Below are 13,816 nucleotides of genomic sequence, written 5' to 3'. Positions count from 1 at the left end.
AAGTACTGTCAAGACGGTTGCATCTTTTTATATTTTTGCAACTACATTTATTGTCAATTCTTCTAACATGACCAGCTGAGTAAACCTTTAAAAAGAGTGAGGAACAAACAATGTTCACATGTTGTTTTAACACTAAAAAGGATTTAAAAAATACCTCACTCTTGCTAACAAACTGGAGGCACTGGTCAGATTACACATAGTGTTACATGATGTACAAACATACATAAGAACAAGACATACAACAAAGACAAAGTGTGTATGTGTGTGTTTAGTTGCATTAATTAATTTATGTAAAAGGAACAGGAACCTTTTGGTTACTTATGATGTCAGACAGCTTCTGTTTGAGTTTCAGGAATATCCTTTTGAATTCCAAGCCATCACCCTGAAAATGAAAAAGGTTTAGAGACTGAGTATTTAGGTATTCTCAAGCAATTACATCCTCATAGCTGCCAGCAATCACACTTCATAGATGATGCTGTAACTGAAATCAACACTGTCATCAGGTACTTTCCTTGAAAAACTAAATGTTTTCCTTTACCTTTGATAGTCTAAAATCTACCAGAATACGTTCTTCCATCTCCAAGAAGTGCACTTTGAAGATCAGCTTGTTGTTACGGCGATCCATTGTGGACACTGTTGCCTGATATTCAAAGAGAAACAGAGAACATTTTTAAAGTAAAAACACCTGTTTATATTCAGTCATAAAGACAGGTATATGAGTTAATGTCCAAGATATCTGTACGGTACCTGGTTTGTGCAAGTCTGTTTCCATGTGTAGCTCATGGCAATACAGGCATCACGAAGGGCAGCGCAGGATTTCTCTGCATTCAGGGTAGTGAAGAACCTGGTCATCCTCCTCACTAACCTCTGCCATGGGTTCTGTGGAAAACAGTTCCTTTAGAGCAATTCTTATATGCAGAATAACAATGCATTTAGGCACTTCAATAAAGCCCAGTACACATAAAGGTGTTGTGATTATTACAGAGAAATTACTTAAATATCTAGCAAAGGAAGGTTTTATCGTTAATAAGATTAAAAGTGGCTCAGAATTCTGTTCCAACATTCCAGCTATAGTATCATTAATGCAAGCTTCTCACTGCTTGACATCAATTTATTTCATGATATTTACTAGTCGTTAAAACATCACTACTTTTTCATGAAAATACTACTTCTGTGCACTACATGTGCTATATAAAAACTGCCATATATGAACATAGACAGGAACCAAAAAAACAGAATGATAAATGCTTAATAGCTATAAACAAAGCACTTATAAACCTAGGAAACAAATAAGAAAAACTTTATAGGCACACTTTGAACATTTAATGAAAATATATCTAAAATCTAGCCAAAGTATGAGAACTCACAGAGCTTGTAAATATTAGTGGAAAACAACATTAGCAGGAAAACAACATCTGAACAGAACCATATATGTAGCACATCAGCATGATTACCTGGCTGGCACCTGGAGTGCCCAGCAATTGGCTGCCCAGTAGCATGTGGTCAGGGCAGGCAGGCTGAGAAAAGCTGACCTGACCTCCTTCAGTGTGTACTACATCCTCCCTAACCTCCCATAACCCTTGAGGCTCTGGCTGAGAGCTGGAAATCTGCACCCGGTCATCACTGAGGAAACACAGATGCTGTCAGTCAGGGATGTGGTCCTTATCAAATCATTGTAATAGTTTCTCTCGAACAAATCATTCTTCTATGCTGACAGGTACTGAAATGATTCAACTATCTTAGTACTTAGCTCCAGACCTGTTTGTTCGTGCCAGCTGCAACTGCTCAGAATCAGACCTCAGCATCTTGGTCAGTGGTCCATGTACATCATTCTGCCGTTTTACTCCTGAAGCAACAGCACAAAAACCATGAGCCCATTACATCAATATGAATTCCCCTACAGACAGCTGTAAACATGGTCAAAAATTTACATATATGTGAAGAATTAAAGCTGTGCAAATATCATGGGAGGCAGAGCCGCTCCTGGCTCTAAAATATCATAAGGCCATAAAGCCCACAATCTCAGTTAGATCAGTTGTTGTCGCCAAATGTATGTCATAAAATCTGGCCAATCAGTTAAATATGTCAATGCTAAGCGAACTAAAACTAAAACTCAACAATAGACAATTTTCTGCTTTAGTCCAGTCCAGGGGAAGAAAACTACAAATACTGATGTACCTAGCTTTCTGTATAAGAACATATAAGAACATGTGAAACCTATTCAGCCAGGCACCTGATTTGAAGCTTCGACTGAACCAGCGGTGTTTTTTAATATCAGGAATGGTCATTCTGTCCTCAGGACTATGTAGCAGTATCTTCATTAACAGACCTATAAATAAGGCAAAGAGGTGTGGAGTTCAGAAAGGACACAAAGAGCTATGAAAAGAGGAAAAAAAGGTCACTATTTTAAATTATCAATACTATGAACTATACTGTCAATTACCAAGGGGCACTGAATCAATTTTCCTCCATGGTGTAAGGTAGGTTTTCTTCTGTAACCAATCAAAATACTCCTGACAGCTTTCACTTGGTTGATCCCATGGTAGCTCTGTAAAAGCAGACAAAAGCGTCAGAGACAGAACAGCAAAATACTTGGTGGACTAACACTAACCACCGTTGCTTCTCTTTAAAGAAAAAAAAACAGGATGGTTTCTCCTCACCTCCAGCCAGCATAGCAGTAAGCACAATACCACACGCCCAGACGTCTGCAGGCTGAGCATGGAACTCAGGGCGAGACATCAGCTCTGGAGCCACATATGGCAGCGTGCCACACAGCCGAGTCAACAAACGCTCTCGCCCACGGTGGCGGAACATGGTAGCTAGCCCAAAATCTGAGATCTTCAGATTATCTGAGGAAGATAAAATGAACAAACAATAAACATCCAATCTTGGGTAAGACTACATTTTTATTCTAGTCCATTAAAACTAGTCACCTTTGTCATCTAACAAGATGTTTTCTGGCTTGATGTCCCGATGTGTGATCCCAATACCATGTAGATATTCCTGTGTGAAGAAAAAGATCCAGAAAAACATCCTAAGTGATACAGTTTAACATGATTTGTCAAAGGCAGCACAGATAATAGGGCTAGCCCAAATAATTCAAAGACTTGAGTATTCATTCATTTCTTCATTGAGTTTACGGAATAACAAAAATTTGAGCCTAAAACACATTTCATCAGCAAAGCATTCTAAATAAAACAGTTCTTCTTAGGAAAGCATCAAAACATGCAGAGTGGAACTAAATCATCGTATCTATGAGGGACATAAGACTGTTCAAACTGTGTATCAATCAAGAGAGGGCATGACATTCAAAAACTTTTCCAGTATAAGTTTGATATTACAACACAGTCTGATATGCAGAACACAGCAAAACAGAAGCGGGAAGGAAAGCTGCTGCTGACACAACAACGCCATCTGCAGCTCCAACTTTTGAAATGACAAAAAATACAAAGGACAATGCAAAAGTGCAAAAAAGAACTACAAAATACTTTAAGTCACTGCCTTGGATAAATAACCGTTCTCTGCTGTTGAAGAATGTAAGTTCACTGGTCATACTGGATAGCAGATAAAATGGTGATATTTGTAGTGTAGACATATGGATGTCTGGTTCCTAGTACTACAACGGTGAATAATTTTGACTCTGTAAATTTGTCTTGAAGGGAGCATTTCACACCAAACCACACTGAATGATTTTGTTTACATCTAAACAGTTGAATGATTAAATATTTTATTAAATAGTTCCCCTTTAATGTCTGCTCAGTTCTGTCCTACTGAAAGTTATTGAAAGCAGATTCAATCAATAACAAAAGTGTATTTTATTTATTTACTAGTTTGTGGTTTGTATGTTTAGTATTTATATCTTTGAATAAACATACATTTTAAAAACAAACACACAAAATTTTAGCTTTTCTGGCCAAGAATTTCAGAGCATCACTAATTGTTATATATTATTAATATATTATTAATTGTTATTAAATTATAGCAAGCTGAGCTGAATACATCATAAATTCATGCCAATTATCCACGTCACCTTGCCTCAGAGTGCAACAAACTGCACTGCTTAACATGTGGCCACTGTAACTAAAAAAACTCCTACCTCAGGAAGAAATCATGTGTACAAGCACTTTAAATTATCTGACAATCCGAAAAACGGTGAATGACAGGATTCATTTTTTGTTTATTACAGTAAGAGGATGGTATTTTAAGGCACAGCAAGTCACAGCACAAACATGTAAGTACAGAGATACTAATCAAACTGAGGAGCTCAGAGCCTCAACCCTGTTTGTTGTGGTGAGTTCTGGCAGTGCATAAGGAGGGAGCACTAGCACTGTGGCTGTCATGGTGCTTCTAGTCTGGCATGTGGGTGAATTCCACTGAAGCCAACAACCCTTTAGGCCTTTAGTTCAAGAGCCACATACCACAGAGTGTAAATGATCAAAGTTTCAGTGGTAACTTACTTAAAATCATTAAGTAAGCTAATTATGCAAAGTGGATATTATTGCTTTTTAAGAGTGACTCTGAAAACGAGTAGTCAGAAATACCAATGAGTATCTGATGCCTGTAAAATGCTGTTCAGGTCAGCCCTAAATGATAACAAAACACTGCCACTCACCACTCCTCCTATCAGCTGTTGAAAAAACCTGTGAGCCTCTTTTTCTGGCATCCCCACATCCGGTTCTGTGACAAAAGAGCACAACTGTTCAACTACTCACAAATATGTGTTAAACAGACTAACAGCAACTTAGTCTCACTTTACAGCATGATTACATCAATGTTTCCTGCTCTCACCTATTCTATCAAAAAGCTCTCCACCACTGCAATATTCCAGGAAGATGTACTGGACCGGACCCTCGCTCCTGTGCCCAAAGAAGCGCACTATATTGGGATGTGAAAGCATCTTGTGCACACACACCTCTTTTTTCACATTGTCTAGACAGTCTTTGGCTCTGGACGTATCAACAACTTTCACTGCCACTGCTTCTTCTGTCTTTCTGTTGACCAATAGACGCACCCTAAAAAAACAAACAAACAAAAAAAGGCATAAAAAGAGGTCACAGGGCAGAATGCTGAGAATGGCAAGAGGACAAAAAGACACAGGACGAATACTTACTCGCCGTAAGCACCCTCTCCAAGGGTCTGCACCAAATCCCAGTCTTGAACGAAAGGCACAGCCATGATCTGAGGACATATGTAACACAAGGTGAGGAGGCCAGGTACACTGTTTACAACGAATTTCTGATTCTGAAGGATAAATCTGATAAACATTTATAAATGTGGGATGAATTCAGTCTAGGGGTGAAATGCTGAGGTAACCATCAGGCAACATTAACTAGATCTTACAGTACCTGTTTTCTTGTTTAATAAAATTTCTGATTCTAAGGAGATTCAGTCTGATTGTCTATATTTTGATACTTTTAAGAACTATCATGATATGCAGTCTATTTAAAAGTATTTTAACACAGGGCTGCCTAAAGTGTGGCCAAATATGCTTCGTGGGGACAACAAAAAAGCTGCCGTAACCACACCTCCTCACCCGATGAAAAAACATACATGTTTTTGAAGATATACATAAAGCTTACTACATTTGTATTTCCCATTTAAATTGCATTTTAGTATCAACATGTAGTGCACTGTTATAGAATATATTTTTAAAAAACCTGACTTTAAACCTGTCTTCCTTGTCTTTTTTGACTCTCGGCCCACCCCATAAAAAAGTCAAGCTCCCATTTGAATGTATGATCAGAACTGATTCTGACAAAGCTTGAGACTTACTTAGAGCTCCACTCCACCTCAACTAAAAATACATTTACAATTTGAGACATCTGCATGAGAAAGACATTATTAACTTTATATGCTTAAATACATTGATGTTTACTCCTCTGAGGAGTAAACATTACAAGTTTATATGTCTCTATAAAGTTTATAAATTCTGTTTACATGGTCATGAAAAAACTTTTTACTTCTGACACTACTTTTAAGTATTTTACGCTAACACGTCATGCAGGTAAATTTCAGTTGATGAGACTTTTATGGAAAGAGTAGAAGTTAATAATACGTCTAACGTTACTTAGGCTTTTGTGGTCGTCTTCCACCATACAAGTGTTCAATTTTCTTTTCTTATTGGTCTGGCATTAAACTTCATGAAGTAAGCACCAAGACGTGGTGACTCAGCTCTTAGCTTCGTATAATTAGTAACACTAAATTTGGAAATATTTCATAAGATGGCTTAACGGCTACACCAGAAACCAGAGACCAGAGCTCAGACAGCTAACCTAGCCTTACACAGCGAGGGAGGGAAGAGGGCACACAACAAACTCTCTCTCTGTGGATTTATGCTGTCCTAACTTACCTTATACACTACTGTTTTGTGGATGTAAGGTTACAAATAACAGGTCTTTGTTCCATATGATTAGATGGATACGGCTCAATGTCAGCAGGCTGGTTGCTGGAAAATGTTAAGAGATTAAAAAGCCCGACTCGCCCTCTAAAACTCCGAGCGCTACAAACTTTGGCGCGTTTAGGACCAAAGACGTCACTAGAAGCAAGAAACAATAATATCAATTTTTTTTTCAAAATAAAAGCCTCAACGCGTCGCTTCAGAAAGCTGTTTTTTACTCAGAACACATGTAATATATTTTATGTCACACGTTTTCATTTATATGTGTCGTGACAACGTAATAAAAGCGTTAAAGAAGCATTCAGAATCACTCCCACTATAATCCCGTCATTAGAGTGTGTCGGCCATTTGGTATTTTTTTTCCGAATTCTCAATGATAAACCTCAGTCGCTGTAAGGTCATTCTCCTATCAGTGCACTATAAAACAAACTATATGTAGTGAACGACTACATAGTAGTCATTTCGAACATAGTCTAAAGTAACAAACTAAACCAATAAACAGCAGTCAATCAGTGACTCTTATTCTGAAAAAAACACTGCACTGCTAAGAGGACGGCGAATAGTATAAGTATAAACTCCCAGAAATTACAGTACAGAGAATATTGTGACTGCTAATAGGTTTTTATGCTTATAAGATTTTTTATATTTTATTGTTTTTTTTTATAGTTTCACAGAGTTATTAATTGCCTGGAGCATGTGCTCTATTATTAGGAGCTGTAAAATGAGACAGGGGCGTGACATCACACGTTGCTATGGCTACAGGAGAATAGTTCCGTACACAGAAGTGGTTTAGGAACAATTTTCCTTTCGAGTTTAAAATCAGTCTCTCAGAGCAACATTTTGATTTAAAGATTACGAGTCTAACATGCTGATGAGTCAGAGAAACCGAGCACAGTGCCGGGAGTTCACCGGACCAACACCTCATTCAGTGGCAGTGGTGAGCTCATTTTATCTCCTCTCAGAGGTTCTCGCTACAGGAGCTGGTCAGCAAGACTGATGTGTGTTGTGCGAATCTCTGTTGAATTTGTACAGATAAACTCCACAGCTGTGAGGTTGCAGAACAGACAGCATGTCAGGGGTGAATGACACTAACAACGTAAAAAAAATGCCTTAAATTAAATCTGTTCTGCACTTTTTACACTTTGAGAGATTTGATTTTAGTTTTGTGGCCTCTGCTGTACAGTAAACCAAAGTTTCCCAGCACGGTCATCAGTGACTCCCAGACATTTACATTACCAAGCCTTTACAGAGAAAAGGAAATTTGTGAATCAAACAACGAAACTGTTGGTATTCCCAGAACAATCGCCTGACCACCCCAGAGTCCAGACCTTAACATCATTAAATCTGTTTGGGATTACTAGGATTATGAGAATAGAAAATTCAACCAACTTCTAAGACTGAACTTTGGAGGTGTGGAAAAATATCACTGCAGATTTTAAATTGAAAGCAAGCCCCATGAAAAGAATTGGCACACTAAATTCTGAAAATTTCATATAATATTTAGTTGTTGATGCTTCTGTATAATTATTTGTAAAATATATGTTTCTGTTTTTTTCCCTGAAGTTTAAAAAACAAATAACTTGTATTTATTGCTGTTTTAACTGGAAATTGGTCTCTGACTTTTGCACATTGCTGTATAACAATATATGTTTTTTGCATAGGAGGGGAATATGGTGCCAATACTACTTCAGTTATTTGTTGGTGTGAGGTCTTCATTCAGTATTTACTTTTTTTTTAGAGGGCACGATATCCATCATCCAGACCCCCTGATTACCTTATCTTGGAGCGGAGGAAACAGGAGACCATGCGGGACAAGGTGCTGGAGTTTACCAAAGACCAAAGTGCCTGTGACCTGAGAATGCGCTGGGAAAGAAACACTGAACGGCGGATGGTGTCGGCCACTATAGAGAGGCGTGTCCAGGAGGCCATGGGACAGTATCAGATGAGCATTGATGAAAGGAGAGAAAGGTTTTTAACTGATTTAATTTTTACATTGGGCAAAACAGTGGTCACCAACCCTGCTACTGGAGATCTACCTTCCTGCGGACTTTAGGTCTAACCCTAATCAGCCCCACCTGATCAACCCAATTACTGCCTTCAGATGCCCTTGATTTGCTGAATGAGGTTTGTCAGATTTGGGTTGGAGGTGAACAGTACAGGAAGGTAGATCTTTAAGAGGAGGGTTGGTGACAACTGGGGTAGAATGAGCTACACTTCAGTTATGACATTTTTAGCACTTGATCACTCTCTCTGGCTTTCTTTTCAGTTGTCTTTCTCTCACTTATTTCCCTCTTTTTACAGGCTACGTGAGATGCTGGAATCTGAGGAGAGAGAATTTCTGAGAGAGCAAGAAGAAAAGAAAGAGACAGTGCTTGAGAGGCAAACTAAAATGAGAGAGAGAGCAAAGTATCTGCAGGAGAAAAGGGAGAGCGAGAGACAGAAAACTTGTTGCTGATAAGCTCGATCAGCTGTTCAGGTACAAACATTTTCTTCATTGCCAAAACCCTTATGCTTCCAAAGCAACTCTGCTTGTGTGCTCTGAAATTCTGTAAAGCTATATAAAGATATCACAATGTTTTGTATATATACTATCGTTCAAAAGTTAGAATTCACTAGCCATATTAACAATTTTGTTACTTCATATACAATAATGACATACATGATGTGGGTTTAAATATTACAAATTATTTGCCAAAAGGTATTTTTAGATGTTTTCCTTAATAATTCAAGAATTCTGTGAACAAGAAATTTTTAAATGATAAGCAATATACTGTCTTTATCTATTTACATTCATTTTTTGACAAGTTAGTCACCTTGAGATTTGATCTACACTTGTGAAATACGTGAAAATCGTGAAAATATATTATTATTGTATTATGATTTATAACTTACTTTTTAATACTGCACAGCTTTCTTAGTCATTTTAGATCTTCTACAGCTCATCATTCTGGACACATCTAAAATGTTTATTTACAGCTTCTTTGTGTTTTTAATAATTTTTGCAGTAGATGTACAATACTATACAATACTATGTCTGCTTGTTTTGGACTTTTCTCTGCTGAGCTTTGTATATTTGTTCTTCAATAACTTTGATGTAATATATTTCTATGACGGAAATGTGTCTGTTTCACAAAACTGGAAACAAACTGGTTTTTCATCTTTGTATGTGAGCAAACAAGTCAACATTTATAAAAGTATTTTTAATGTGTTTAAATGCTATTTTTATTGTGGCAGTTGTACATGATTGTTTTTTCACAGTGGGTGGTTGAGCTGCTAGAGAGCACTGAGGGGTGAAAGACCCCTCACCCCTTTTTGCCCCTCATTGTTAGCTAGCAGCTCAACACAGAATTACAACACATCACACACAGAGAGACATCAGTTGTCCCAAATAATCTAAATAAAAGGGAAAAAATATTTGATTATATTGATGAAAAATATACAAGCTGGTTTCCATTCCACTGGCAGAATGGCTACTAGGGGCCCTGCAGAAAGAGGCTACTTACTTACTGGAGCTGCACAGGACTAGTGTATTAGAATCATTTCATACATTTATCTGCAATCAGATTGGATTTAAATTATTGAAACCATTCATTCCAAACTTTTAAACAGTGATTTCAAACTTTCGAAAGGTAATCTATACCCCTGTTATGGCATTTACCTTCTGGAATATCGACATAAGAGATCTCCGGAATGTTCCACCCGCTTGTGTTTCAGAGAACAGTGTGAGGAGCTGCGGGCTGCTCAGACACATCGCAGACAGGATGAGGTCTGCAGGGAGCGAGCTGCACAGATCCGTTCACGGGAGGAAGAGCGCCGGCTGCATCAGGGTGAAGAAATGCTCTTTGCCCAGCTGTGGGAGAGTGACCGGCTAGCCAAAGAGGAGCGTGAGAACCAGCAGGCCCAGCGTCAGCGAGAAAGCAACTTTCAGACGCTGGCTTTCCTGCAGGCTCAGATGGAGGCTGCAGAGCAGCAGAGACTGCAGGCCAAACAGCTCAAAGAAGAAGAGGCCCAGTTACTGGTGAAAATTTTATATAATGAGCAAATTTGGCTCTATATGCCAATACTAACATAATGCTATACTTTGAATAATAATAGTATACATACATTGTCTGAATAATGGACGGTACAAAGTGTGGACGCACCTAACTGAATATCTGTTTTTCATATGGGTAATACCTCTGCCCTTGCCAGGCCCAAATACCGCTATACTAACAAGAGTCTTTGGGCAAGACTCCTAACACTATATTTGCCTACCTCTGTAACATTATTAAAATGTAAGTTGTTTTGGATAAGAGTGTCTGCCAAAGGCATGAATGTAAATGCATATGTATGAATTTATTTGAATTTATAACCTCATATCTCTAAAACAGTAACATTAAAGGAACATTTTAAACATTTTAAACTTTCAGTACAAATTAATGAAAACCTGTTTCATGTTAGACCATTTCTACTTCCCCATTCATCATAAAATTCTGACATAGTTTAAACTGGCATTTTCAAATTATGTAAAAACAACGAAAAGATTTTTCAAAAAGATTTATTTTTAACAAAAGTTTTTTTCCAACTGCAACGGTATGTGGATCTTCTTCAAGTGTGTTGGAGAAGCATCCTAGGTGGCGTCCCATGAAGCTGCTTGTGAAAATGCCAAGAGTTTAAAAAGCTGTATAAAGACATTCTTCTACTTGGAAGAATCTATATTTTTTAATATTTAATGTTTATATAATTTATATAATATTTTTAGAATTGTAAAAATTATAAACATATAATTTTGTTCAACGCTTTTTTCATCTGTGTTTTGATATATTCACTATCGCAATAAATGACAACCCTTGTATGAGGGTTGTGTCCAAACTTTTGACTGCTGCTGTACCTGGTTCCTCTGTATTTTCTGAAGCTGTGCTTGTGTGTTGTGTTGTTCAGCGAGAACAGAGGGAGATGCTGCGTCTGGAGGAACAGCGGGGGCACATGCAGAAGCTCCAGAGCCAGCAAAGCCGGCGCAGGCAGCTGGATCTCTCCCTGCGGCTAAAGATGAAACGAGTGGCGCAGGAGCAGCAGGATGAGCTGGCGTTGGATATGAGCATTCTGGAGCAGTTGCTGACACACGAGAGGGATGAGAAAAAGGAAGAAGCTCTCAGAAAGGTAAGATTTAATTACGCCACACTAAAGCAAAGAGGAACTGTATATGAGAAGAGTCATGGTAAGAGGATGTGTGCAGTTTTCATTTCAGCCATACAGTGTGTGGTTGTGGTATTGAAATCTTTACAAGTGAACAGAAAATATATAAACTATATGCCAAAAGTTTGGAAACAGTGCCAATGCCAACAAAAAATAAACATGAACAAAAAAATAAACGTGATACTTTCTCAGACTTTTATTGCAACTCGAGTAATAAACCCACTTGTCACATTCAGATATGAATTAGGTGTATTAAGTTATTAAATATATAATAATAAATATACAAAAACTGGTTGCTGTCTGGTTAATACCTTAGAGCCCATTTGTCAAACACAATTTTATCCGGGCCATGGAATTATTTAAATTTTCTATTAATATTGGCCTGTTTCATGATGCTCTGCACTACAATCCCCAGCATGCACTGCAACGAAATGTGCGCTTTCACCCCCTTCCCAACAATAATCTATTGGAAGCTAGTCATATCACATTAACACATTTCACATTAGCTGCGTTTCAGCTACAGTTCAACCAATATAAACACACAGAAATTGATGGATAGGTGTCTGTCAACCTCCTGAGGACATTTAAAGAGCTGTAGCTAATGTGTGTGTGTGTGTGTGAATTTATATAAAATACTTGAATACTTCACTAACTATGTGACTGCAAATCAATTAAATATTTTAGAAAAACTCCTTTGGTCTATCCTTTGGTAAATGTGTGATGTGTGATGTTTTGGTTATGTAAAACTGTATGTAATTGTAAATTACATTTGAATCTTTTAAAAAAATCACTTACTTCCATACTTTTGGCCTGTAGCGTGTTAAGGCTCATGTTAGTGAAACATTTCTATTAGCTGGAACTACGTGAGGAGCAGCAGAAGTATCGTCAGTACCTGGCCGAGCAGCTGAAGGAGCAGAGACGTCAGGAGGCAGAGACAGAGAAGCTGATCGAAGCGGAGCTCCAGCAAACCTGGAGCCGCAGAGTGCAACAATGGCGTCTGGAAAAAGAAGCCAGAGATCGGCTCATGAAAGATGTACTGGACATTCGCCGCTTACAAATCCAGGAAAAATGTAAGGAAGAAGCTAAATGTTCAGCACTTAAACAGTGTTCAGTACTTGAGAGGGAAAACATCTTGCTCTGCTGTAGTGGATTTGAAAATAGTGAAGATTATCTGTAGGTTCAAGGAACTGACGAGGAAAAAATGTAGAACTAAACGAATTAGAGAAAGTGACTGTAGGAGCATATACAAGTAGGACAGTTAAAAACTACTGCCTGTCTACATAGTGGCTTCATACGCTTTCATCAAGGGGGTATACCCTTTTGGTTTTTAGCTGCAAAGCACCTCATAGACATAGGCTGAAGATTCTCCACAAGGGGCAGCTATCAGCACTCAAGTAGCTTTGGGTGCTCTAGTAAATAACAGTTACTTTTAATACAAAATGTGTTAAAATGGATTAAAATATGACACAAAATAGGTAAAACGGGTAACAAAGCAGATTAAAGAGTCTTGACAATTAACACATCATTTCTGAGAATGTACACGTTTTCTGTTTATTAAAGTGTTTAGTATTTCTTGGAAAGTTTTAAAGATACATTTTTTCTTTCTTTTATCTTTCTTTTTTCTTTCTTTCTTTGTTTTTATTCAGTGGAGCGTAATGCTGAGAAACAGGCTGAACTTGCTGAGGAGAGAGAGGAGCTGAATAGAGTCATCCAGGAAAACAAGCTGTTGGATGAACAGGAAAAAACTTGGTTGGTTTCAGGCAGGAATATCTATCTATCTATCTATCTATCTATCCATCCATCCATCCATCCATCCATCCATCTATCTAACCTGAGATTACTAATATAATGTCCTGCTCTTCTGCAGTCTCAGGGAAGCCTGTCAGGAATACCAGGCTGATCTGCTGGCTCAGATGTTGCACCAGCAGCAGCTACGTGAAGCGGAGAAGGCTGAAAAAGAGCAGGAGTTCCAGAGGGGCTTGATCTACCAGGAGAAGTACAATCAGAAGATACAGGACATCCTGTCCAGGCCTGTCTCCAACACTACAGCAGTTCACCCCTTCAGGAGAAGAGATCGACCCACCTCCAGCTAAACCTGGCATAAGCTAATTGCCTAACAATGCTAACAGTACATGATTAGAACTCAATACTCAAATGCCCCTATGAAAAAAAAAGAAATTAAATAAAGTATACTTGGTCACCTCTTGCATCTTCAGTGTAATGATTAATAATTTCCTTAAGAAA

General features: G+C 38.1%; 2 protein-coding genes across 2 annotated transcripts; one reads left to right on the top strand and one right to left on the bottom strand.

The window, feature by feature from the left end:
- Positions 1-22: 22 nt before the first annotated feature.
- Positions 23-6,504, bottom strand: chek1 (checkpoint kinase 1). Its single transcript, XM_036588305.1, has 13 exons — positions 6,350-6,504; positions 5,111-5,178; positions 4,789-5,012; positions 4,613-4,677; positions 2,934-3,003; positions 2,661-2,849; positions 2,444-2,548; positions 2,234-2,329; positions 1,759-1,846; positions 1,455-1,623; positions 748-879; positions 539-640; positions 23-382 (listed from the first exon to the last, which is right to left on the bottom strand). The coding sequence occupies exons 2-13, from the start codon at positions 5,173-5,175 to the stop codon at positions 287-289; spliced, it is 1,401 nt and encodes a 466-aa protein (XP_036444198.1). The 5' UTR covers positions 5,176-5,178; positions 6,350-6,504; the 3' UTR covers positions 23-286.
- A 668-nt stretch (positions 6,505-7,172) lies between these two features.
- On the top strand, positions 7,173-13,772 carry cfap53 (cilia and flagella associated protein 53). The gene is given in 9 exon segments (XM_036587639.1): positions 7,173-7,334; positions 8,136-8,365; positions 8,699-8,837; positions 8,839-8,873; positions 10,112-10,415; positions 11,318-11,536; positions 12,426-12,642; positions 13,219-13,321; positions 13,440-13,772. Coding segments are annotated over 9 exon segments (1,545 nt in total). The 5' UTR covers positions 7,173-7,262; the 3' UTR covers positions 13,666-13,772.
- The last annotated feature ends 44 nt before the right edge of the window (positions 13,773-13,816 follow it).

Source organism: Colossoma macropomum, unplaced genomic scaffold (genome assembly GCF_904425465.1).
Source record: "Colossoma macropomum unplaced genomic scaffold, Colossoma_macropomum, whole genome shotgun sequence".
In the NCBI taxonomy this organism is placed as follows: domain Eukaryota; kingdom Metazoa; phylum Chordata; class Actinopteri; order Characiformes; family Serrasalmidae; genus Colossoma; species Colossoma macropomum.
Note: the sequence above shows the minus strand (reverse complement) of the source record. Positions and strands in the feature narration are given on the sequence as shown.

What these genes read in the sequence shown, in the direction of transcription:
- chek1 (XM_036588305.1), bottom strand. Translation starts at nt 5,175, where the DNA reads ATGGCTGTGCCTTTCGTTCAAGACTGGGATTTGGTGCAGACCCTTGGA. An exon ending in GGAGAGGGTGCTTACGGCGA is followed by an intron (nt 5,013 to 5,110) that starts GTAAGTATTCGT and finishes TTGTTTTTTTAG; the next exon opens with GGTGCGTCTATTGGTCAACA. An exon ending in CATCTTGTTAGATGACAAAG is followed by an intron (nt 2,850 to 2,933) that starts GTGACTAGTTTT and finishes TATCTTCCTCAG; the next exon opens with ATAATCTGAAGATCTCAGAT.